Source organism: Lipophrys pholis (genome assembly GCF_963383615.2).
Source record: "Lipophrys pholis genome assembly, chromosome: 13".
Classification (NCBI taxonomy): domain Eukaryota; kingdom Metazoa; phylum Chordata; class Actinopteri; order Blenniiformes; family Blenniidae; genus Lipophrys; species Lipophrys pholis.
Genome location: NC_137632.1, coordinates 8,802,669 through 8,829,354, shown reverse-complemented (window position 1 = coordinate 8,829,354; position 26,686 = coordinate 8,802,669). Strand labels below are relative to the sequence as shown.

At 41.2% G+C, this 26,686-nt stretch overlaps 1 protein-coding gene and 1 long non-coding RNA gene across 3 annotated transcripts; one reads left to right on the top strand and one right to left on the bottom strand.

Moving 5' to 3' along the window:
* Positions 1 to 1,039: 1,039 nt before the first annotated feature.
* LOC308118730 (amyloid-beta A4 protein-like) lies at positions 1,040 to 17,420 on the bottom strand. Of its 2 annotated transcripts, XM_080478244.1 has the most exons (18): positions 17,106 to 17,323; positions 13,199 to 13,366; positions 12,988 to 13,117; positions 12,530 to 12,642; positions 11,468 to 11,658; positions 11,141 to 11,388; positions 10,777 to 10,944; positions 8,670 to 8,803; positions 8,472 to 8,546; positions 6,936 to 7,094; positions 6,615 to 6,743; positions 5,866 to 5,965; positions 5,212 to 5,279; positions 4,661 to 4,799; positions 4,211 to 4,264; positions 2,642 to 2,733; positions 2,413 to 2,559; positions 1,040 to 2,316 (listed from the first exon to the last, which is right to left on the bottom strand). In XM_080478244.1, the coding sequence occupies exons 1-18, from the start codon at positions 17,163 to 17,165 to the stop codon at positions 2,215 to 2,217; spliced, it is 2,277 nt and encodes a 758-aa protein (XP_080334370.1). In that variant the 5' UTR covers positions 17,166 to 17,323; the 3' UTR covers positions 1,040 to 2,214. The 2 variants fall into 2 exon arrangements, with proteins under 2 accessions (XP_080334370.1, XP_080334371.1); XM_080478245.1 differs by lacking the exon at positions 10,777 to 10,944 and having other exon boundaries at positions 17,106 to 17,420.
* A 706-nt stretch (positions 17,421 to 18,126) lies between these two features.
* LOC308119140 lies at positions 18,127 to 23,675 on the top strand. The gene is made up of 5 exons (XR_013935932.1): positions 18,127 to 18,323; positions 21,195 to 21,506; positions 21,598 to 21,843; positions 22,183 to 22,297; positions 22,437 to 23,675. It is a non-coding gene; the product is annotated as an uncharacterized lncRNA (long non-coding RNA).
* The last annotated feature ends 3,011 nt before the right edge of the window (positions 23,676 to 26,686 follow it).

The window sequence follows — 26,686 nt, the reverse complement described above, 5'->3', positions numbered from 1 at the left end:
AAGTCACATTCATGTCTATGAGCAATAATTTAGGGGGCGGGGAAGAGTGTCTCCGTAGGTGTGAGACGGTGGGACTTCCAACACCCCGGGGTAGATCGGACAACAGATGACGGGCAAAGAAATATTCACCACGTGACGAACAGAAGCACTGTACATGTATACACAGGAAATGTAGAAAAATAGAATGTGTGCGTGAGATTTGGTGAAGGAATGTGTGCGTGGAGAAGAGTCAACCACCAGGAAATCTTTCTATTCTGGCCCAGGAGGTCCCGTCTGTTTAGCTCACAGGCCGACTCTCAAACCGAGAGGAGAGGACATGACGACCTGGAAAGCAGGACGAGCGGTACAAATGTAGAAGTGGCGGTGAAACCGGGCCGACGAGAGCAGGACCTCCGACGTCCAAATATTTACAAATCGAGACAGTGGAACGATGCGCCTTCATCAAAAACTTCCTCGTGTCTGATCTCGATCCTCCTCCAAACAAAAGTGCAGCGACAGTTGGCATCAGAGACTCAACGGCAATGATATTTGGTGGAAAGAATCAGACTTCCAAAAATGACAAAGAGTGCATAGAACGCAAACAGTAACACAATCATCTTCCTTTCGGATACTATTACACTTCATATATTACATACGTAGAGAGAGCTTTGTTTTTTTTGTTGTTTTGTTTTGTTTTCCGTAGCCCATGCAGCTAACACAACAGTGAAGCATGGAGATGAGCGTCAAGAGCCAAGATTCAGTTAAAGCAAGTCTGTGTGACGACAAAGCAGACCAGACTCTGAATACTCTTCTTTTTTTTCCTTCTTCATATCACAAGATCACAAAGAAGATGCCAGAAATGTACAATCCTGCTAAAATATCTAGTGACCGGGTCCCCTCCGAGGACCACCACGTACAGTATACTTTATCAGTCATCGATATTGCCATGCACTACATATACTTACGGCTAATCTCTGTCTTAACATATTACACATTAAAAAAAAAAAAAAGAGTCCGAAAACAAAACGTTCCATTTTTTTTTTTTTTAGCTTTTACTTCATTTCAATGTGGGTTTTTTTTCTGTAATTTTTCTTTTTGTCCTTTTTTTTTTTTTTTTTTGGAAAAACAATCCTGAAACACTTGGACCGTGTGGCGGGTCGCTCTTGACAACCCTCCGCATGTGTGGAGTGAATTAAACGTGTTTCTAGTCCCAGAATAAAGCAGGCTTTTCAGTGCAAACACTGAGGACTCGGTGGGGGGGGTGATTGGCTAAAATGTGCAGGTACAACAGAACCTTTGTCTTAACGAATAGCCGGGAAAGAGGAGCTTCAGCTATGGCTCTGAAAATGATATAAGGTTTGTTTCACATCTTGTTCTTTTGGCCGAACCCGCCTGACTCAAACATGCAAGGATTGATATTAAAAAGAATCACATGTTTTTTTTGTTGTTTTTTAACCTTTCAAGCAGGGTAACTGAAGATGCATGAGGACATAAAAACAGCACTGAGCTTAAAACGCAGAAACAAGATCCTAAATTGAGATCCTGTGTTTTTTTTAGTGGATGTGCAGGTAGTTGGGCTCGACGGGGTTTAATCAACAAGGCATTGGAAGGAAAACTTGAACGTGCCTCATAAAGACCCACCACTCGAATCAAAACATGCACACGCTGATCGTAAAAATTCACTCTTCTCTACCCCCAGGAGGGTGAGTGCATGACGGTAATGAGAACAACTGATGAGACTTCAGGTGTTTCCTGAAGAGAAAAATGCCCAGCGTCTAATAAAGAGGCAGCGATCTCCTAAAAGGTTGTGGCCATAAACTGAGTGCTATGATCCCCTTTGGGTGTAAAACAAGATTGTTGGAACACTAATACATCCTGATTTGAAGGCGTGTGAAACCTGCCGGCGGCTCTACAGAAGATTTGATGACTTTGCAGATATTTGGGTCTAAAAGGTTCATCAAAGTGGTGAGAATGAGACCGAGTGGTGGCACAGCAGCAGTAGATGGAAGATGTGGTTACGAAGTTAGAAGGTCACTCTTCCTTTGGCCCATCACCCTGGTCATAACATGCAAGGACTGACCCTTCCGCACCCACCTCGAGCAGGGTGAGTCAGTGAGGGGAAGAGGGTGAGGGCGCGGAGTGGAGCAGGCTGGGGGCGGTGGTGGTGGTGGTGGCGGTGGGGGTGACAGTGTGATGGAGGGCCATCACACGCCTGTAGGAAATGTTGAAGTCCTTTTAGTTCTGCATCTGCTCAAAGAATTTGTAAGTGGGATTTTCGTAGCCGTTCTGCTGCATCTTGGCCAGATGGCGCTCCTCGGGCGTCACGGCGGCGTCCACCTTCGAACAGGAAGAGAGCGAATCAAACAAACAAAAAAAAAAACCTCACACAGCGCAGAGACGCTGATACAACACAAAGCATCCTCCTCTTTTTACCTCGATTACACCGTGGTGAATAGAAGTGTACTGCTTCTTCCTCAGCATCACCAGGGTGATGACGATGACGGTTGCTATGACGACCCCTCCAACCATCAGCCCGATGATGGCGCCCTTGTTGGACCCCGCGTCCTCAGCAAAGAACACCTGCAGGTTGAAGACAAAGCGGCGTGTGAGCTCAGAGAAACTGGACCTGTGCTGGCTGGAGGTGGACGGTTGGATTCCTCACCAGCTTCTGATGGTAGACTTCATAACCGGCACTCTGCCTGTCCTCCGTCTCCATCCGCACCTCGGGCATCTCCTCCGGCTTCAGGGCGGACACTGAAAGCAGAGACACACAGAGCACAAGAACCAGCAGGCGTCAAGTAATAAATCTTAGACCATTAATCTGCAACTCGGAACAAAAACGGACATTTTTGCCATCGACCAGCTGCAAAACATATTTAACCAACTAAAGACAAAATAGCTTCTCTTCTTGTATATTTTTGCTTTTACTTGCAGTCATGAAATTATGAGCTATACTCAGAGAATTTTAAGTATGAAAGTAATATTAGAGAAAGTTTCAGCCTCCATTTTCCCCCAAAATTCTCCAACTTTCAACATTTGGCACCTCGCGGTGTCGTGGTTAATACCAACCCGTAGGGAGGGAAATGTCCCCAGTTGAAGTCGGGCTTGAATGGAGGATCTTTGCAGGTGGCTGTGGTAAGAGTGTTTTGGCTTCTGATCACAGGGTTGTGGGTTCGATTACCTCATCTCACCCCATGAATTTGTCAAAAGATCCTGAACCTGGAGTTGGAGTGAGTGAGTGAGTGAGTGAGTGAGTGAGTGAGTGAGTGAGTGAGTGAGTGAGTGAGTGAGTGAGTGTGTGTGAAGGGGTGAAATATATAAGTTACACTTATTTACTGTGTTTTTTTCAGTTTGTTACAAATGCCTGACTTGCTGGTGAACCTGGTCTGTGATTGGAAGTTTGAGGGGTCACCATATGGACACACAGTTTTTGGACTGATTCCTCCATGGACTTATGTAAAAGATTAGTTACACACCTTTAATTACATCTATCAATACAGTATTCAATGTGAAAGGTTTACATGTTTTCTTCATATTTCAAATCGCATAAGACGTCTCTGCTTGATTTTTGCACTTCTATAACCTGAAATAAATGGTCCGCTTTTAAACTCAGCCGTCCAAGAACAAATAGCTCCTGATTTGAGGAGTTACATAACCGGTACGGCTCTGGAGAGGAGTCATGAAGATGGTTTTTATGAAACAGTTTGATAAAAAAAAAAAACTAGTTTCGGAAGTGAAACTGATGGCACGACAATAAAAATAAGCAGAAGTGCTCAAACTCTTTATCAGCCTCTGAAGTTAAGATGTTTTAGTCCAGGGTCAGTGTGGTGAACTGGAAATCCCGGAGGCAGTGTAACACATTAGAAGGTATGTCAAATATTATTTTGATGAAGCACATTTGTTTCATTTGTGAAAGTTAATACACGATACTTTTGTACCGAAGAAAGATTTAGCTCATTGAGCCAGTTTGTCTAAACGGGGAGGCAGAAACTTACTTTATCTTGATTTAGGCAGGAGGAGCTAGAAAAGTTCCCACAACTAGAACTGGTTTGAGGCAGCGAAGCATTTAAAGCAACATCAACATTACGACGCTCATCTGGTCACCAGATGGAAAACTAACAGGGAACGTGACCAAGCAGAGGGCATTGTTTCACTATGATGACAGCGTGTTGTTGCAATTTGAATTGTGCCTATACAGGAGAACTTGCGCATGCAGGTATGGAGTACGTACCAGGCCGTGTGGGAAGTCCTCTGTCTGGGACGGGACGAGCATCAACGGGTTCAACTGCAGAATAATGAAAAGTTTGCACAGATCATAAGGACACAAACTTCTCTCTGGTATTAAATTATATTTAAACTGAACTCCACACTTTTCTGAGACACTTATGGTTGTTTAATTTGCCTTGAAGAGGTTTGATCGCACTAAAATATCTGGTAAACATCTTATTAAAGTAAAGATTAAGTTTCTTTGCACAAAGTACGTCCGTTTGTGTACAGAGATGCATCTGCAGCCTTCTCCTTGGAGGTCCTGATGGGGAAACTCATTAATGTTTCCGATGAAGACATAATATAGACAATGGTTAAAGTAAGAAATAGATTCGGTCTGATTAGTTGTTGTTCCAGCTCGGGTAAGCCTAAATCTTGTCCCTATGTGGCAAAGAAACAAAACCTTGTGTGTTACCGTGGTTCTCTGTGTTGGGCTGGTTGAAGCTCTCTGGGTGAATGAAACCGAACCCATCCAGGCCGGGGTCCATCGGGGCGGAGCTGTAGGTCTGGTCGGGCATCAGTGCGTCGTTACCGTAGCTCACCCTGCCATCCACCTGCGAGCACAAACCACAGTTTATCAGGATCATTGGAAATGTAACACATTCCTGAAGAGGATTCCTTAAAAGTCATACAGAGGACTTCTACTAGATGGAACAATTTAATGCATGAACTCAAAAGATAAATAACGTCTTCAATAGTCTACATATTTTTTTCTGGCTTGATTTCTTTCCTCACATGTTCAGTTCATCTTATTCTGCTCATTAACATCCACCTTTCTAATGTATCCTGTACTGTATGAAACCCACACTCCCCAGCCACGTCAGCGTCAAAGTTTCAGCGTGCGTGGCGACTTTACTTCCTCTGTGGTATCCTTCAGCAGAGACCATTTCTATTTATATAGGTGGGAGAGTGTGCTTCATACAGGACGCACTCCATGAATGTGTGAGTGGGAGCGACTGGACTCACCCGCCCGTCGCTCTGCAGGGACGAGACTTGCTGAGACAGCTCCGACTGAACCCTCTGCATGATCACGGCTACAGAGAAAAAACAAGAGTGAGAGAGAGAGAGAGAGAGAGGGAGCGTCAGGGTGAGATGGAGGAGAAAGAAAGCCCGCCAGGTTGAGTCAACACGGTGTCCTGATTACTTAGGCACAGAGGCAGATTTATCAGCATATCATTCATCGCGGGACCTTGAATGCGCTGTGAAGGCCATTTTCCCTCCTCACTCAGCAGGACAACAGGTTGGGCTGGTCACTTAATTAGTGTCGGGTCTGCGGCTGCAGATGTAAGGCTGTGGTCAGATTAATGAGGCCATGTTTTTAAATGAGAAGCACGTTCAAACTCATCTGAGTCTGGCAGACAACTTACAACCATGAAAATTAAATCATGTTTGTAAGCTTACATATCTTTGAAAAGAATGATTTATTTTAATTTTTCCTGACTTTTGATGATTACCAAGTTTTTAATCTGACCCCCAGTGTGGCTCAATTATGAAGACAGTTCTGATGTGTTTGGACAGCAGATGTTGTGAATATATATATATATACGTGTTCATTGTTGAGTTCCCAACCATCTCTTTAGGTGACTAGGATTTAGTGTATCGAGTCCACAAGACACTCACCGACTTGGTTTTGGATCTCATTGGCTACAGCAGGCACCTTGAAGAGCAGACCCAGTGACTGATTCATCCTCTCGTCAATCACACGGAGGTGGGTCAACACCTGGAGGACAAAGGAAGGTTACTGACATTCACCTCAAATCTCGAACTAGAACATGCTACATGCAATTCATGGCACCAACAAAAAGAAAAAACCCTATGTCTATATTTGGTCATTTTCACAATTATTTGTCTTGAGTTTTTTTTTCAAATTTTACGAATGACAAAGACGTCCAGACGAACTAATAAAATTACACTGAACATTAAGACTGGTGTTTATGAGTAGGACTTGTACAATTATATTTCCAATTTCCATAAATGTTATAAACACTGCTTTGTTTTGCTCTGATCCTTTCACCATATGCACATTTTCAAATACTCACTTAATGCAACGGAGAATCGTATCAAGGGTAGTTCTTGGCAAATAAAGAATCAAATTCAAGGAAGAACTTAATTCCACCGAGAAAAAAACATTCAGTTTTTTTTTATCGAAAATGTATGTTTTTTTTGTTATTTTAACAGCATCAACTTTTATTTATGCCGACCATTTGTGTTTGAGGCGCACAGTGATGATGCGTGCTGCAGGCTGTTGCTAAGCAACCCGTTTGCCCACTAAGTTTGTGCATGGCAACCAGGATTATTTTAGTTTGAAAACTGAGCTGGTCGATAACCATGGTCTTTATTTCAAGTTTTGAGGGTATATGAATACCTACCTGAGGTCGGATCTGCGACGCCTTCTTGGGGTCGACTGTGCGGACGTGCTCGTAGTGTTTGAGCGTGTGCTGCCTGTCCTTCTGCTCCGCGCGGACGTACTTCTTCAGCAAGCTCAGCACCTGACGGGGCTGCGGGAGGAGGAGTCACTCACTGTTAGTGGGATGGTCACACTGTGGGTGCGCTTCATGTGTATGACTTCTGTCTAAAAAAAAAATCTACTTCGCTAGTTCTAAACTGACCGGGCACACACCCATAACCAAGTGTTCCAGTTCTGTTCAAAGGTGAGGAGTGCGGGTGTGTGTGCGTGTGTGTGTTGGTACCCGTGGCGGAGTGGCCTGCAGGGCACTGAGGTAATTTTCCAGAGCCAGGCGTCGGCGGCTATTGAGCAGAGCTTCCACCCGGGCCATGTGGGTTTCCACCAGCTGCTGCCTCTCTCCTGCTGCTTCCTGCTCCAGAGCCTCCACCTTCTCCTGGAAGTGCTGCACATACAGAACGCTGTCCATCACTCACTGTGCTTAGACTTATTAGTCTGAATGATTACAGTAAACGCAAAGGGCTGTCTGTTGATTTGATGGAATAAATTACACATGGCTGATCTTTAGCACGTAGTAAGAAGACTCAGGTTCAATTCCAGGCTTTGCTGTGTTGAGTTTGCATGAGGTCACGCACAGACTCCTGGTACTCTAGTCCTAAAGCATGCATGTGAAGTTAATTGGCAACTCCAGATTGCTCGAAGGTTTGAGTGTGAAGGTGTGTGTGTGTGTGTGTGTTAAATCGTCTCTCTGTAAGTCTGAGGAAGGACCTTGAGGTCACCTGCCCTCAGTTGGAATAAAGAGCTGTAGATAGAATATAGTTTGTCTTGTAGTAATTATATTTTTATGAAGTACAGATCACTATTGTACTGTTACTTCCAGTCATTTATTCACCCTTTTCCACTTTTACCAACCTCATCCCTTTTAAAGATATTGGAAATAAGTGAATCTCCAAGCATGTTTGACATTCGGACTGTTGTGTCCGTTTTCTTTATAAAAGATCACATTTTCTTCTGGCTCCTTTCACAAAATCAAAACCTAAAATTGCCGTTTGCTGGGCTAAAAGTATTCACAAGCCAGGTGGTAATTTCCTGACATTTTTTAAAGAGTAAAAATAGCTGCAGGAGAACTTGAATATCCCACGTCACTAATAATGTGACACAAGCGAACAGAGATTTTCAAAAGTCTGTGACATCCTGTGTTTGGTCTATTCGATTCAATTTAATATAGATGTATTTACAGTGTATAGCAGAAATTACAACATCACATGACACTTTTACAAACAAGAAACAAGCCCACACAAATAAGCATAGGAAACAGTGACGAAACCTCTGAGAGGTGGTGTGTTTTTGTTGTACTGGTTAGTGCAAGAGGATATGAAGAGACTAAAGAATAGCTCTCCCAATACGTTTAATACTTAAATTAAACAGGTGTCAGAAAGAGACCCCCCCCCCCAACACACACACACACACACACACACACACACACACACACACACACACACACACACACACACACACACACACACACACACACACACACACACACACACACACACACACACACACACACACACACACACACACACACACACACACACACACACACACACACACACACACACACACACACACACACACACACACACACACACACACACACACACACACACACACACACACACACACACCATTTTGATCTATTTCTTTGCTTTGTATTTATTCCTTCCTTCATTACGGTAGCATTGCTTCGTATAACAGCCATACCAAGAGAATTTAAATGAACTAAATCTGTCAAATCTAACCACACATACATTTGTCTTACCTGAATAACAGCTTTCTTGTCAGCGCGAGGAAGGCTCTTGGCCTGTCTCTCCGCCTCCTCCCACTCCCTCATTACCTGCACAACGAGAAGAAACATCAAGGATCAATGCAAACGTTTCACGTGGTCAGAAGTCGAGGCTTGTTGCACAGATCACACAGTTAATGATAGAGAAACCAATGCGGAATACACATACTGTACCTGGGACATCTTTTCACGGTGTTTGGCCTCCAGGCTTTCTTTGGCCTTTTGGAAGTCGGTGTGTTCGTTGTCGTCCCCAGGAGCCTCCAGGTACTGATCCACAGCGTCTGGAGGACTCGGGGCCATGGTGGGCACTGGAGGAAAGCAGACGGGGGGAATCAGATACAGAGAAGACCAGAGCTGAGTGAAGCAGAGTGTCTGTAATGATGGCAGGAAGATAGGATGGAGGAAAAACACATATGTAGAGCCCAATGCATTCCACACAGGGTTACAGATACTAAACAAATGGATTAATGACACACAACCGGTTAGGTACACGCACAAAAAAATGCTTGGATCTGTGTATATAACTATGAAAAAGACAAGTAGGTCATCTGCGGACAAACAAGGATCAGCTTCCCAGAATAAGTGTGTGTGTGTGTGTTTAAGCCCAACTGTGTCTCTGTTTAATGTGGGAGGCTGGAGATAAGATGCACAAAGTGCCGAGTCAGCATCAGGGCAGACAGCAGCACCACTAAGGAGCTCGCTGGATGGAAACAGCAAATCAACCCATTAACCTTTAACAGAGCGCTCCCCCATTCACACACGCATAGACACTCAGGCTATCTACACACTCGGCTGGTTAAAACACACTGATGAAATTGTTGCCGACACACAGCTGCTGGCTCAGACTACTACAGAGCTGCGGACATGAATTTCCAGCAGAAGGTTAAAGCATGCAGGCACACGTGCAGAGACGCATGCTGACATTGGAGGTTTGGTGTTTACGTTGCTCTGTCCACATGCTGCAAGAGGGATCGGTTAGTTTTAGAAACGATCACACAGACTTGGAGGCGAACGACTGCACATTCACTTTAGCTGCACTTAGCTCACTTTTACTACACTGTTCAAACTTCATCAGCCAAAAGACAGACGATGGTGAAGTTAAACAATAATCTGATTCTAAGTCTAAGCCAGATATTGAACTCTGGGATTGATTTTTTTCCTCCTATAATGGCCACTATCGGCCAAAATAAAAAGCATAAATGAGCCAAATATTGCACAAGAGACCTTCATCGTGATCAGGTCTGCTGTTTATTCACTTCTTCATTCATTTCAGGCTGAAAACAGTCCCAACAAATCATGTATTCACTGCTGTTGGCTAGTTAAAATAATCTATTCTTCCCTGGTGTGTGTTCACTAAAGATGAAGCTACTATTGGTCGTGACTGGTCACCATGGTTTCTTTCTGATTACAATCGGATGGCTGGCGATGGGCTTCATTCTGCAGATACCGGAGTTCTTCTGCCCAACTCACTTTTAGCATACAGAAAAATAAGAATGATTCATTAAACGATTTTAACTGTTTCTTTATACATTTGTGTCCTAAAGTAAGAATTATATGTTTTTTCCCAAAAATGTAATGGATGGTTTTGATCTTTCTCTGGTCTCCAGTCACAAAAATACAGAGTCGCCCCAGCATCATAGACTACTAACAAAAAGTAAAGATCATTTGTGTTTGGTGAATTATTTCTTGATTCTAACAAAGCTTGTTGGCAATAAAGCTCATACTACTGAGAAGCTTGTTTATTTAAAAGTGCATATTTGTCAAAGATACGTATGCATGTGATGAACAAATCTAAAAAAGTAAAGCTGTTTGGCATTGGCAAAGAATTCTGCAATTCTATAATGAGAGCATCATGTACTAAACTCTGCTGATCATCCCACAAATGCACATTCCTTGAAAAGGTGGTGTCATTTAAAAGGAAATCAATTGTGTTTTAATGGTGTAAAATAATGTTTAAAAATTCTCCTGAGTTTTTGTGTGTAATTTGATTTCTGAACTCTTTTTGTGCTTGTTTACGTGGGTAAATACAACTTCTCTGTCATCTCAACCCAACTTCAAGTGACACCGTTATCTTAGTGAGAACAAACTGTCCAGAAAACACAACACAAGCGAAGGGTGAGCAGCTGAATCCAGTCGTCAAGAGCTCCGAGGGGTTAAATGACACTCAGGACAGTGAGACAAAGAGTGAATGAAGAAGAGGAACTACTGTAGCGGCCTGATGACGGGAATCAAACTTGTGATGTGGACCCTTCAGGGTTTAGCTCCAGCCCCCGGGACTTACACGAGCTGCTGCAGACAGCTAGGCAGTACTCCTCCGACTCAAAGTTATTCCTGTTGCCCCCACAGCCCCCAAACAAGAAGAGGGCACAGCCGCCCTTCTCAGGCACGAAGTACCAGCGCTCCAGCATGTCATGACACGGGCCGGACTCGGCCTGAGCCCAACAAACGGCTGAGACACGCACACACGCACACACACACACACACACAAGCAAATCAAATATCAAAAAACAAATTAAATGCAAAAAAAACCAACAAAAAAAAACATAAGCATTTGAATTTGATGAGAAACTTAAAAGTGTAACAACAAAAACAATGAGGAAAACCAACACAAAACGCACAAAGAAAGGAGCTGCTTGATCCCTCACCTCGGACAACTTCCTCCACTGACTCGGTGGTGGTGGTGGTTGTAGTCGTCATGGCAACGTTAGCACTGCGCTCATCACTGTAGCGTTCGTCGGTCATGTCGTCGTCCACGTTGTCCACGTCGTCCTCGTCTTCCTCGTCATCTACATCCCCGTCTCCATTCTCATCCCTCTCGAAGGCTTCCATCTCTTCATCGTCATCTTCATCGTCCTCGGTGGCGGCCGGCTCTGCGTCTGCCTGACGCGTCATGCTGCAGCGACAAAGCGGCGCGATCAGCCTTTCACTCAACGCGCGATGGACCGTCGAACGCGGCGTGCAAGCGATCGTACCTGTTATCGGAGTACTCGGTGTCGGCTCCGCCCCACCAGACGTCTGACTCCTCCCCTTCCGGCTCCATGCTGTTTGTTTCCCGCTCGGCTTCCGCGGGGCAGCAGACAAACTCCACACCCCGGAAACGGTCAATACCGCACGGCAACAGCATCCCATAATCATGGAGATTCATGGAGCGGTCGCCACAGGACTGGGCAAATTAAAGACGTTCATTAGCGCTCACAAAATATTCCCAATGGTTTGAAGAAACAACATTAAATGTCGGAGACCTTAATTTCATACATCATTTAAACTGTGTCTTTATGATACTTGATGACCATAAACTGCATGCATGTATAGCTCTTATAAAAACCTCAAAGTCGACGGGGCATTTTCTAGATTTCATTGATGCTTTCAGTAGCCAATTGCAATGAATGTGAATGACACACGACCACCAGTTCACTTTTGAAACAGAAACTGATGGAGGAAAAAGGCACAGACGCCCGCAAGATAAGGTATCGCACATCGTTTGCCGGGAAAGAAAGTAAAAACTAAAGAATCAACATTTTTGATACAAGTTTTTAAGATGTGAGGAAGAGCTTTCCAATGCAGAGAAATAATTTCCCCACAAGGGCCGATATAGGGAGCTTAACTTAACAGAGCCATTAGTCTGTATCCCTTTAACACTCGTCACAACTGGAATCCAAATGCTTTCCTCACATCTGGCTCTAAAAAGAGAAGCATGACTTTGTGGCTTCATCATTTCAAAAGCTTACTGAAGTAAACGTTTAAGAGTCTTATAAAAAGACAATGAATGCTAACTATATCAACACATGACAGGCATTTGCCTTAGTGACAGTCTGCGCACACAGAAACGATAATAAGAAAGAACACTTGTTAGAGGAAGGTGCCGGAGGCGGTTGGCAGCAGATACGACTAGACAGCCGGATGACATTAAGAAGTGCTGAGTCATCAGGTGAAAGATAATGAGGAGGACAAATGGGGCATCAGAAAGTACTGAGAGATACACAAGTAGAGGGAGAATCAGTGCCACTGACTGCTGTTAGACTGGTTGTCCTCACCTCTTTGGCTACAGTGTGCCAGTGCAGGTGACTCTCGCATTGATCCATTCGCTCCTGGTGCAGGAACTTGCACTTGTCAGGAACGAGCAGGGCGTCGCTCACAAACTCCCCGACTGCAACAGACACCAAGGCAATGAGGCGACGTGTCTCAACGAACGCATGCTAAACAGCATTTATATATCAAAAGTGGCAAATGAAAAAAAATGAAAAAAGAACAACGTGATTAATATTAAATACTTTTTTTTTTCATTCTAAGGTGCTGAGGAGTCTCCATCATGTTTAACTGAACTACAAAGCCAGACTCAGGTGGCGAACACTATAACAAGGCTTCTGTACCATCTTTCTTTACCGCTACTGTCTTAATTTCTTTTCTTTCTTTTTTTTTTACAAACTCTCTTAGGTTGTATTGTGGCTCACTATCATACTTTTGTCGTGTTGTTTATATTAGCAGTGCTTACCCAGGCAGCGGTAAGGCACCACGATGTGCGTGTGGCTGCGGCACTGCTTGCGGCCTTTCTTGCACCAGTTGGGGATGCTGATGGGCTGGTTGGCCTCCACGACATTTGTGATTTGCAGCTCTGGGTACACCTGAAGCCAAAAGAGAGAGAGATTTCAGCGTTCCTTCAGCTGTGAGATCCTCCGTTTCTCTGTCTCACTCTGGTCTAATACCTCCTGGCAGTACTGCAGGATGCCCTCCTTGGTGCCAACGCAGCTCTTGGTCCCCGAGGGATCAGACTCCCATTTGCCGCTCTGCACGTTGATGTGCATGTTGAGCTTCCCGCAGAACATGGCCACCTGGGGCTCAGTTAGTAAACCCACAGAGTCATCAGCAGGCACCTGCACACACAAGGCGAGGAAGAAGAGGACAACGATGAAGACAGACTGTGCCAGACTGGTTAAGTTTAGCATAAGACATATCCTCTTTATGTCGCTCATATACATGAATTCCCTCTCAGTTAGAGGACTGCGCTCTACACACACACACACACACACACACACACACACACACACACACACACACACACACACACACACACACACACACACACACACACACACATCATAAGGATTAGAAAGTCAGAAGGATGAAGGCAAAACTATACTACTACTACTGCATTAATATATATTAAGTAACAACTGCTTAAAGCCTAAGCTCGGCAGACTACGCATCCATTTGAGGACAGAAGCCAAAGAGATAAGCATTACAGTCACAGGGTAGCACATGTGCTTTTTGCCCGCCGGTTTTTATCTCATTCCTTTTCATTGCAATAGGAGCAGAAATCACATGATGACACATGATATTAAATCAAGCTGTGAGTGGATGTGAGAGGGGAAACACCCTTCTTCTATAGACGTGGCTCAGCCATCTGCACATAGTGTCCTTTCTCTCTTTGTAATGCGGGAGACAATTGAAGGAAATGGCAACGTGTTTCACCTTCTGGACTCTTTACTTCTCTGGCAAGGAGGCGTGAGAGAGGACTAATGCTACAAGCTGAAAATAAAGAGCTCGCCACGAGGCCATCTGCTGCCCATCTATAAGTGACTAATTCAGACTTGATCTTGTGTTTGTTCCTTAAGATTTGCATAACGTGACCCTCCTCCTCTGAATCGGAACGAGAAATAGTTTTGCTTTGGATGGTTCCTCATGAAGCAGTTGGCGCACTAACCACAGCCCAGACCGTTGAAATAAAGAGTCCAGATATAAAACCTAATTTCCTCCGGAGGATCCGATATCTAGAACAACATATGTTAGAACACCGACAAATTAGTGCGAGGATATCACATTCCCCCCTGCGGGAGAATTTAAGCCAAAAGACGCAATTAGACAAATTCCTGCACTGCTGGTTATTCGCTACTATTCTCATTAGATAATCTGTCAAACCTGGTTTTAAATTAATTTAGTCTGGCTGCTGTGGAGCAGCTAAAACAGTGCACAGTGTGAAAAACAATGGAAAAAACAAACAAACAGATCATCACATCTGCTTCGGGATGTTTGTGTCTTTTCCTATCATGACTCAGCCTGCAGCCTAAAAACATGCAGCACGCAGTAAACAAACTGCATAAAAGAGGCGGTTTCTAAGGATTAATAATGGGTGAAGTCTACAATTGTTTTCCCCAGACAAATCAGGGGTGGAGACCTATGGGATAAAAGGAAATCTGATAAAAGACTGTGAAAATAATAGCAATCTCAATTAAACGAAGCTTTACAACTTAATCTCTTATTCAAAAATAAATCTATGTAATAGAGTTTATTATGAAATGCAGACAAAATGTAATGCAAGGCCATAACAAAACCACAGATCCAGAGGCGTACAACAACTTTCACTTTCAAATCAAAAACATTCATCTAGCACTTTAGTTTAAAGTCAGAGTTCAACCAAAAATGTACTACTCAATTTAAAGAGGTTCCAGCTCTATTTTACTTCGATATAGGTTTATTTAAAGCGTCTCGGCCTATATGTGAGCTACACTGTGGTTTAGTGGTTAGCCCTCTCACCTCACAGTGAGAAAATCTCTGGTTTGAGTCTGACTGGAGGCATTTCTGTAAGGAAGTGGTGAAGTGCAGTTAATTACTAAGAGGGAGAAAATAACATGTTTACTCCAATGCAGTTAAAAAACAAGAATTAGGCAAAAGGAAGGGCTGTGTAGACTAAAGTAGTTACACTTACCCCTCTTTTATTTTTTTTAAAGCTTCCAAAGGAAAAAGTGCCCTTTCCCATCACAAAGCTACTGTGATATAACAGAACTCAATAACCTGCACTGAAATAACACAGCTGGTGTGTGGTGTCACGACAATCCCAGTGTGTGTGCATCATGTTTGCAGTGGAGACATTTTTCTCCTGCAGCATCATCATCATCATCATCATCATGTGCTGAGGAGGCTGCAGGCCTGCAAGCAGCATCAAACCCACACATATCGCTGCATGTGAGCTGCATGTTTCTCCTCCCTGCCTGGTCCAGCAGGAGCAGCAGAGCTGCAGGCGCCATCTTGCCTGTGTGAAACTAATAAGGCTGCATCTTTTTTTTTTTTTTTTCCATCATCCTCAGCAGTCCGAGCAGCCGGACCGAAACACAGCCAAACTAACAGATCAGCGGCCGGACATGGTGCACGATCACATCAGGCTCACGTACCGCTGTTTCCCCGAGTCTGATCAGTTTGTTCGATTACATGAGAAATCTCAATCACGTTGTTAAAGCTCGGTTGTCATGCTCACGTGCACTGAAGTTGGCCTTAAATTCACATTTAAGGGAAAAGTTAAGGGAAATTTAACAGAGTCACTCGATTTAGGTCCTTTATTTCAGATAAAAGTTTAAACAAACTCAAACATTTGATCCTTTTTAGTTTTTAATTAATCAACAGACTAAACTTTCTGTGTAAAATAGGGGTGTCAAACGTAAGGCCTGTGGACCAAAATGCTCTATCAGGTTTTTAACCATGTATCAAATCAAAACCTGTACTTTAAGGGAAATTGGACATTACTTGCAAAGCAATTTCATCACTTTAGCCATTTAAAGCACCTTTATTAATTATCAATTACACTTTTTCATTTATTTTGATGTACTGACATTATTTTCAATATAGTCCTGGCTTATTGTGGCCTATGTCTAACAATAGTATCATTTCTTGTACAATTTTATGAAATAAAAGCATATTTCACAAATAACACCTTAAATGTTTAGCGTCTAATAGATACAATCAAGATTTTACAGGCTAAAAACATATGACCTAAAGAAACAGTGTTAGGAAAAAATACATTTTATACACTCTTTCAATATAATAACTTAATATGAAATAGATTTAAGGTTAAAATTAGATCGTAATCTGTCTAAAAACCTGATAATCCGTCTTTAAGGGTTCTTAATTTTCACCTTCACCGTCGAGTCAGAGGCTAACTTCAGCGCGGTTGTGATTTTCTGCAAAGAAAAAAAGCTAACAAACGTTAGCTACCATCACAACCGCCACAGCAGTGAAACACAACTATTTCACTTTATAACCTGTCTGTCTGACAGTAGCTGGACATTTAACAGATACGTTGGAATGAAAAACAGCGCACATGAGAAAGAAAAGCATCCGAGGCAAACTGTCAATCACTGACATCTAACGGCAGGCCTCGGGAGCATAGCTGGCAGTGAAGCGAGTTTCTTCTACGCAGTAAATCTGTGCGGATTACCGCCGGGTGATCATAGTAATAGAAATGGAGACGCGGAGAAAAACGTTAAAAATGACTCAGTAGGTATTAATTTCGGGGATCAGATGGAGTGCGGGCCTCGGATGAGCCCGGAGGCTCTGGTGCTTAACGCAGCCGTCATGTTATCCGTTATAAGCCGCTCACTGCTGTCAGACACATTCCCACGGACGCGTTTCAACGCCTTGTTTTTCTTCCGATTTCACACGGTGGTTGCGGGGCAGTGTGTCCCCCGCAAGGTACCGGCTGGTTTAGTGGACCGGGACCGGAGCCGAGGCCGGAGCCGGAGCCGGGGCCAGGGCTGGGGCTGGGCCGGAGCCGGAGCTGGAGCTGGGCAGCGCTGCCCGACACTCCGCCACAGGCTGCGGCTCCCGTCGCTCCTCACTCACCTCGGATGAAAGCGTCAAGGTCGCCAGCAGCAAGAGCAGAAACGCCGTGTGCTCCCCCATACCGTCCTCCCGGTACCCAGCACCGCCGCTATGTTCACGAGGTGTCCGGTCGGAGATCAGAAGAAAGAAAGATTAAAACGGTTCTTTGTACGTGTGGTGCAGCAGCAGCAGCTCGGCTGATCCAATCCCGCTGATCCTGTGTGTGTGTGTGTGTGTGTGTGTGTGTGTGTGTGTGTGTGTGTGTGTGTGTGTGTGTGTGTGTGTGTGTGTGTGTGTGTGTGTGTGTCTATACACACAGCTCATATGACACAATCCAGTCTGTGTACACTTACAATACAAACAAATACCTGCGATGAAGCAATAAGGAAACAGAATACACTTTCCTTTATTCTTATGTTATATAGGTTATTTAGAGCTTTGTTGTTGTTATTGTTATTGGTATTGTTGTTGTTTTGGAGATTTTCTTTATAAGTTGTACGTACATACATTTTAACTTATATTCTTATTCTGTGTTCTTTTCTGTGTGGAGGTATTACAAGAATTCCCCCTGGAATCAATAAAATATCTTTATTCTCTTCTATTCTCTTCTAATCTAGTCCACAGAACCAACACAAATAAGCCACTTGGCTACAGTTTATTCATGTTCTTGCTCATTTGAAGTCACCAGTCTTTGTTGGTGTTTTCTTGTGTTGACTTATGACCAGAAATAAACCATTCCTTCATACGTGAGGTGACAATAAGAAACAGAAAAAAAACAACTCTCAAGACACCATTTTTAAAACACAATCTTTTATGCTGTATGCATGCAGAAGAGAAGTCACCAGTTTGGAAAGTCCCATTTCCAAGTTGGAGGATACAATGTGGTTTAGCGTCCCACGTTTTTTATTGTTTTTATTGTTACAACCCCATAAAAAAAAAAAAAAAAAGAGGCGTTGTTTAAAATTGTTAGCGGATATTTCCATAATTGGTCATGACAAGTGAGCGAGGGATCGGTCCTCCAGGTACTTTCATTTATCAGATCACTTCCTGTGAAAAGGTGCACTAGTACGGTCGTAATTTTTCCAACACGTGGAAAATCATTGATTTAGTTTTTATTTACTAATGTTCTGAGGCCGCAGCAGCAGGATCGATCACCATACCTGAGTGAAATGCATGTTACAGACTGCAGGAGGAACATGTGGATATTTCTTGGATTGTTCATGGCGTTAATGGTCTCAGGTGAGTTGCTCACTTAACAGCTTGGAAACCACACTTTCTATACTTCACTGAAACCCCTTCAGTTCTTCCTCTTCCTTGTTAATTGAAATTACTATTAATTATTGTATGTTAAATATATGTTTGTACCTATGTTCATTGCACCATTTATGCTGTCTGTGGTGCTGCAGCAACACTTTTCATAACGGGATCAATAAAGTAAACAAATAAAAGTAAATGAATTCTTAATAAATACAAAAATATATGGGGTTTCTTACGTTTTCATAGCATCAACCTAATATTTTGGTTACACGTGTTATACTCAAATCATGTATACTGTTAGTCTACATAACTGATTTAAGTTCATGATATTTATGAAAAACAGTAACAGTGCGTAAGACATGAACAGCTTAAAGAACATGAGGAATGTAATTCAACAACAACCACATCAGTCTTGTGCCTGCCTTAATGGCAAGGCCCAAAGGTTACAATCCCCGTCGGCGAGATCATACTTAAAAAGTACAAAACAAATAATGGGGAAACATCCAACAGGCCTTTGGAGTCTATGTCAAGAATCAGAAACAGTGGAACAGTGCTGGTGAGCTGCAGGAAGTGTGGGAGTGAAAGAAGGAATTTGATGGAAGGATTGTGGAGAGAAGGAATGGAAGGAGGAGGAGTGAAGGAGATACTAGGATGGAAAGGAAGAGGAAGGGGCAGAAGATGTTTAAATGGGTTTGTATAGGTGACGGGACTATTGGGGAAAGTGTAGAACGGTGGGAATAGTATAGAGTGACTGGAACCAGCAGATGGCGGTGGTGCAGCTTTGCAAACCCAGGTGAAGAAGAAGAAGAAGAAGAAGAAGAAGAAGAAGAAGAAGAAGAAGAAGAAGAAGAAGGGGAAACAGTCATCAGGGTCAAAAACAGCTGCTGACAAGATAGAGAGATGGAAACAGTCATCAGGGACGACGAGAGCGGTGGGAAACAGTGTAGATAGACAAAACCAGCAGATAGTGGTAATATAATATTATGGATGCAAACTGCTTTTAAACCCAAAAGAAAAAGAAGCAGGCCCACAAAGTCTCTTTGTCTAGACTTTTCTAGTTAAGATCATTACGCAAAGTCAAAGTCATTGGTTTTTGTTGTTTTTAGTTTGTATTGTAGCAATCGATCATTTCATCATCCAAATTCCTCAGCCCATGTATCTAAATTTCATCCACAGTCCTGACTTTAATGGAGAATTATAATCTGATTAAAAACATGAGTCTCCTATACACTCAGACTTGTAGTCAAATTCTGTTATGGTGTGTTTGCGGGCACAACATCACCGCAGCTCTACGGTCACTGACTACATTATCCTTCATGATATGCCTCACGTGAACCAAATGATTTCTTTGTTGTTGTTGAAAAACTAGAGTTATGTTGAGATCTGAATTTTGTTTATGTAGTCTGACAGTGCACATTTGTCCAAGGAGTCGCTGGGTTGATTTGTCTCAAACAATGGAACTGTCTCGTGCTTAAACTGGGAGAGTCAATGTGCAGAACAGCGGGGATTTACAGGAAATAAGAAAGGATATACAGCCAAATGTGAAGTTGTATTATTATTATTATGCGAAAAAAAAGTCGATATTCTTTCTCAAATAGTATCTGTATTGTGTTTCTATAGAAACAGTGATGAAAATGTGGAAGTGAAAAACAAAGCAAAATGCCAACTGATGGCGATAAATAAGGCAAAGTGCTGGGGTGTGTTGACAGCTAATGTCTGCTCGTGTTTTTTTAAGACAGGAGATATCTCTTCGCATCAACTCCACTTTTAAACATCTACAACGTCCAACACTGAACCTAATATAGTCATGCTTCTGACTTTTTTAATATAGTATTCATACACTCTATTTAATGTAACTCACAGACACACCAACACTCAGATTCGTGGAATAGAAAGGAGAAACGTTTCCTTTTACCACGACGATATTGTCGTAATTTATATTCGGTCATTCAGAACACATTCAAATTAAATAAGAATAGTATGAGCCTTCTTGTTAACCTCTTTCTTCCGAGATTGAATATTTAAATGTTTTATTCAAAATCAGTTTGAGTGGAACCTTTAAATAAACACACTGCTGAAATGTAATCGGACTCTTTTAGTTAGTATAAAAGCTGTTTCTGCAAAGTAGCAGTTAATCCAGTATAAGACAATAACAAAAGCTTAATAAAATGATCGAAACGTCACAGATATCAAATGACTTTTCCCTGTGAATGTTTGCACAATCCTGCTTGGTGTTTGGGTGACATGTGCCTACAAAGGCACACGATTTATTATTATTAATTCATACAATTCAAACAATACTATTATTATTTTTATACCTTATCCTTGAAGACTTGGTGATATTACCAAGTGTATAGTATTCATACTCAAACAAAAGCTAATATGTTACTTCACCTTGGATAAAGTGTTATAGAAGATAATATTTAGATTATATCACAGGAAGGATGATGGTCATTTTGAGCAGATTTGAATCAGGTATTATTTGAAATTACTCCAAATTTGTGTGATAATGGGTTTATTCCTCGGGGAAAAAAATGTATAACTTTTTTTTTTTGACTGTGCAAGGAAACCCGAAGTCCTTAGAGAAAATCTGCACATGGGTGAACATGCAAACTCCACACAGAAAGTTTCCCAAGTCCATCATAAACTCAAACAAGAGGCCTTCTTGCTGTGAGACCGCTCCGCTGAGCAGCTGCTATTTTTAACCTCCATCTTGAAATTAAAACACGAAGCTTCACTTAACTTTGATATTTAGTGTTCAGACATTTATTTATTTTTGTTTGTTTTCACATATTGTATTTACAGATTGATGCTGAGACTGAAACTCATTCTGGGTTCCCTTTTCTCCTGCAGGTGATGAGTATAAGAACATTTATGTCCCTGGCCTCGTCAATGAAAGGGTGCTTTTGCCATGTAATTGCACGAATATCAATGTATCAGCCCCTTTCTCCTGGCAGAAAGTAAGTCCGACCAAAGAAGGAATAATGTCACTCAAATCGATCAACGAGTCATACAGGGGGAGAGTCAAATTGTTGCTGAATGAGAGCATCAACAACTGCTCCTTGCTCTTTTACAACATCACGACAGACAACCAAGGCCAATACCGATGTAACTATCACGTATCATTGGAATATAGACGTGTACCCGTGGATCTTAAAATATATGGTGAGTCATTTGTACATTGGGAATAGAAACACTGTTTGTCCACCAATAGATTACAAGCACGGCTTTTTGAAATTGCACCTTCTCTTTCCAGAGCACATGTACACCCGCAGCGAAGGTGAAAGGCTTTTCATGTGTGATGTCTTCACACGTGACCCAAACACTGAGCTGCGGTGGCGCTTCAACGGAACTTTTCTAAACAATTCATTCGAAACCAACATCTCCACGATCCTGTCCAGGAATTTCTCTGGAATCTACGTTTTCAATAGCACGCTCGCCACTCAAGTCAACGTGACACCGGAGCCTGAATGTGTCCCCGGAGACATAAAAGCTCTAAATGGTACCATTTTTAAAACATTTACAGTATTGGGAAACTCAGCACGAAAAGTAAAGAAATGTGTGTTTGGTGGATTATTTTATGTTGTCACAGCGATTCTTCCCAATAAATGTTACACCACTGGAAACTGAAAAAAATGTCCCTGTTAAATGTTAAACGCTGTTAGTATTACTTCTTTGTGGGATGAGCAGCACAGTTTGTTGGGGTGGGTGATTCAATTCTAAATCAAATCTAACATATTTGCAATGCAGCAGTTTTTCTACAACACACAGGAGCTTCAATCGCGTTCAACTGCTCATTCGGATGTTTGATCTGATATTCATTCTAATGTCATTTTTATAGCACTGGTGATCACTCCGCAACCGCAACCGAACACGCTCTGGATAAATATTACTGTCCCCATTGTGTTGGCGCTTGGACTTTCCCTGGCTGCGTGTCTTTGCTGGAATGTTACACGGTTAGTGCTCTTTCTCAGGGCGACTGGTTAATCCTGAACTGCCCAACATTTACGGATGTTTTTAACAAGCCGGTACTTCTTTGTTGACATTTTCCATTGTCAATAACTGTCACTATCCTTTTTTTGTTTGTTTGTTTAGAAGGCGGCAGAGGGACTATGTGGAAACGGGCCCTGTGGAGAGCATCTCATGTGACAGTTTGCTCTTCTCTGGAGGTGGATGATCCTGGATGTCACCTGGTACCTGAAATAACTGCCCATAGACAGGTTTTATCATGTGTTTCCACTTGTGCAGTTTATTCTTGAGGACATCCCAGTTTGTGAAGTTCTTTATCTCTTTCAGTTCAACAAGCAAATGCTTTTAAATGATTACTTTTCAGGTGCAATTGATACAATATGAACAGGGAATACATTTTTCAAGATGTCAAACACAGCATTTATACAGATATATAGCTCACACATCACTGTAAATGTGGAAAAAGTGATTAGAAATAAACACATGCCCTGCTCACGGGGAAATGCAATGTCCCTGAATTCAGAAACGGCACTTTTGAAGAAGGTGTTGGTAACTCCTTTGATTTTTATGCCATTGTTAAGGTACGCTCATGTTCTATGTCTGCTCTCAACGTGGCTCCAACCTGTCGCATAATGGAAAACACTGTTCAGCGGCTTCAGGCTGGAGAAATGTTTGTTTTAGTGAGTATCACTTGGAATGAAGAGTCTAATAGTCTGAAAAAAATAATTACTGACATTAATGCAAATTACAGATATCAATATAGAACAGTCTGTTCTCAGTTGAGCATTAGATAAAAGGTCACGGTGCCAAAATAACGTCTTATTAGCGTTGGCGGTGCTCTGTTCAACTGTTTGTTTTTTTGGGGAGGTCTGATACAGGAAAATCCAAAGCTGGTATCAATATGATCCTGGTATATTGTATAAATCTTTTTTTTTTTTTTTTTTATTACAGAGGGACAAAAAAAGGGGGATATTTTTATGTCATCTATGAAAATACATTTGATTTTATTCTACATATTGAAAAAAAAAAGTTGGTTATCAGAGCTGGAAATTCCCCACTCAAGACTATTTTTGTGATCTTTCATCAGTCGAAACCATCTTAGCCTCTGACTATGTGGTGTCAATGGAAGAGCACTTATAAAACTTTAGTTTAGATTACTATAACAGGTACAATAAAGAGCTATCGCTCCCAAAATCCTAGAAATTATAAAGTGAAATCAAAGTGCTTGTCAAAATTCTGAACATAGAGTGTAAATATCTATATATTCCTGTGTTTTTCATCGTTATTTTCTTTCATAATGTAAATATTGTAATAAAAATCTTGTCCGTTTTGGAAAATTAAACTGCAAAATTCCTGCTCCTTTGCACATCAGAGGCACCAGAACAGTAAACTCTCAAGTCTGGAAACGCACTTTCTATGGGGATGAATACTTTTGAAAACCTCTGTTTTGGTGAAGCCTCGGGTCCTGCTCAAAGCTACTTCCACTTCTTTTCTCAAATGCCACATTCATTCAGCGCCTAAGATTATATGTTAGTAGAAGGAGAAAGGGAAGTTTTTTTTTTTTTGGGGGGGCGGAACAAAATTCTCTGACACTTTAAATGAACTTTTCTCACAGTTAGCGGTGAAAGAGCTTTGATGCAATTTGTTTGTAGGCAAGTTGCTATAATGTAATATTCAAAAGGTTTAAAAGTTGTGTTTTATATATATATTGTATTATTATTATTTTTTATTTTTTTTTTCACAACATGATAGAACATGGATCATTATCAGGGCTGCACACATGTCATTCTAACAATGACATTGTGACAAAGCACGTCTGCGCTGAGGATTATTGTCATTTATGGCAGCTAATTCAGTAATTATACTGTTTGTGTTATGCAGTGAATGTCAAGTAGTTTGTTTAGAATGGCACTCATTCTTCAATTACCTGCGAGACAGACAAATAATACATTAACCTTTGGAAATCTATTCACAAAGAATAAGGATAAGAGTTGCGTGTGGCTTCATACCAACAGCGCAACATGCACTGTTAATTAGAAAAACATGAAAGGCAGTGACAGTATAAACAGTGTGTGACAAGTGTCTGATCCTGAGTCCTGGTAATGTTCCGTAAACTTAATGTGTTCAAATGTGACTCGGTGCCGTTTTACAATACTTTTATTGCCTTTTCATATGAAATTGTTGATATTTTTGGGACTTCTGTGTATCATTTTGGAGATGGAAAATACTTTTGATCTTTTACTGTTTTCTAAAATATTAGAGAATTCTGGGAGGAAGGAAACATGCAACACACACAGGGAGGGTGGCTGACCCATCACAGTTCAGTTAAGAAGGGTTTGCTGCATGTGGATGAAAGAAACAGCACTTAATTGTTAAGCGTTTCATGTTTCATGGGATAAGAATGTAATTAATGCTAGAAACACGCCCTGGATTGTTGAAATGTTTTGTGTCATTGAGTTGTTGTTGTGTTGATGTTGGTTTTTTGTTTTACTTGTGGGTTAATTGTCCCTTTTTTTAATGGTTTTACTGTAGCACACACACCAGAAAGTCTTTGTTGAAGCTTAGTTGCAGCTCTAAAATAATTTTATACAGTAAATGTGGACACTTTGGAAATTGAGACTGTTTTCTTAAACTGTAGCAAATATGAGAACTTACAGTTCTATATGGGAGAGAAGAAACTAATAATTGAAAATACATCAAAATAACCCATTAACATTTATTGGCATATTTCTATATAGAACAACATTTCACTCAAAACTTGGATTTACATTTGGATGTATTTGTACAACAGCGATGTGATAAATTTTTAATAAAACCAAAAAAAAACCAAGATAATCAACTGTGCTTGTGTCTTTTTTCCCTTTTTATTGTTGAACCAACACACTGTCAATTAAAAAATAAAATAAAATACAATTACAATATTTGATTTTCCATGGGCTAAAAAAACTATTTTTTTCAATCATTAAGATAAACGTAAAAATCTGTTTAAAATAAATCCTTCTACAGTTGCAGCTTCATCAAACATTTGGATTGTGAGTTTATTTGAAATATTTTGAGATATTCAGCTCACAGGGGAGAAATTAATGCTCAGTTCTTGTACCATTTTTTAAAACCAGAGCTGTCAAAGTCATTTCAGTTCAGTCACATTCAGGCCAATTTGATCTAAAGTGGGTGAAATTGTTTCAATAGTTGAATAATAACTGCTGCACACAATCTTTTGACACCTTCTATTGTTTTCTTTATTTTATTGCAAAATATGGGGAAATCTCCCCCAAAAAAGAAGGGAAAATACATTTGTAAAAGGCTGTAACACCACTACTTTAGGTATTTTTCAGCCTTCTGCATTCACTGTCACAGTTGGAATTAGTCCTCATGCTACTGAAATGACATGAGGGAATAAAGCAGCTTTCACTGCCACAACCCGATTGTCTTGGCTGCATTCTCAGTGTTGAGGGATGTCTGCTTCAGTTACAATCACAGTATGATATGATCTCAAGTGAATAAACTTCAAACAGCAGTTACTTTATCAAACAACTCTTTTTAAATTTTTTTGTAATTTTTACACTTTGAAATGTCAATCCGTCAGCTGTAATGGATCCTGTAGTAGGAAGGTTTCTGATGGGCTGTATCTTTGATCTTCACTCTGCAAGCTGTCATAAAATTACAGTGAGAGGAGGTCGTTTTTAATTTATTCGTAAAAAATTACACCCAAAAAGTTTTTTCTCTTAATGTTTTTTTCATATTTTTCTCTGTAAAATACTGATTGACGTCAAATAAATGTACTTCAGGAGAAAATACAATCACATTTTGGGCAGTAGACGGAGAAACTGATTTTTACCAGAAAAACGTTAAAGGACAACAACGCATGAGGATATCATGACTCAATATTTTGTGGTAATTTTTTTTTTTCAACATATTATAGTCTTTATGGCCCGAACTTGAACAAACCAGAAACCGAAAATTGTTTTTTAAGTGCTTTTTGTTTGTTTGTTTGTTTGTTCATTTTTGTTCAATGCACCATCCCAAATTTTAAATATCCACTCGCTGGGTTTTTAATATTTTTTTTGATAGATATTTTTACTGGTTTGTTTTCTAGTTTTGTGTAAAAGAAATGTGAGCTGCGCTTTGTGTTTGAGGGGAACTATGGGATGATGATGATTGTTATCATTATTATTATAAATTAAATTAATAATAGAAATAAGAATAAGAATATGAATATGTAATAATGTGTCTCAATGAGTCAACAAGAGATCTCCCGTGTAAATAAAGGCGGTTATATTGATTTAACATTAAATCAATGGCTTTACCTTGTTTGTTTACGTTTTAAGCATTTGTTTCGCATTTGGGACTGACGTCAGAGCTCATGCGCCGATTGG

Coding starts and splice junctions, on each gene's coding strand:
- LOC308118730 (XM_080478244.1), bottom strand. CDS start 17,165: ATGGGGGAGCACACGGCGTTTCTGCTCTTGCTGCTGGCGACCTTGACG. Junction 8,804..10,776: donor AGCTGTCTGCAGCAGCTCGT/GTAAGTCCCGGG, acceptor GCTTTCCTCCAG/TGCCCACCATGGCCCCGAGT. Junction 4,800..5,211: donor CCCTGCAGAGCGACGGGCGG/GTGAGTCCAGTC, acceptor TTGTGCTCGCAG/GTGGATGGCAGGGTGAGCTA.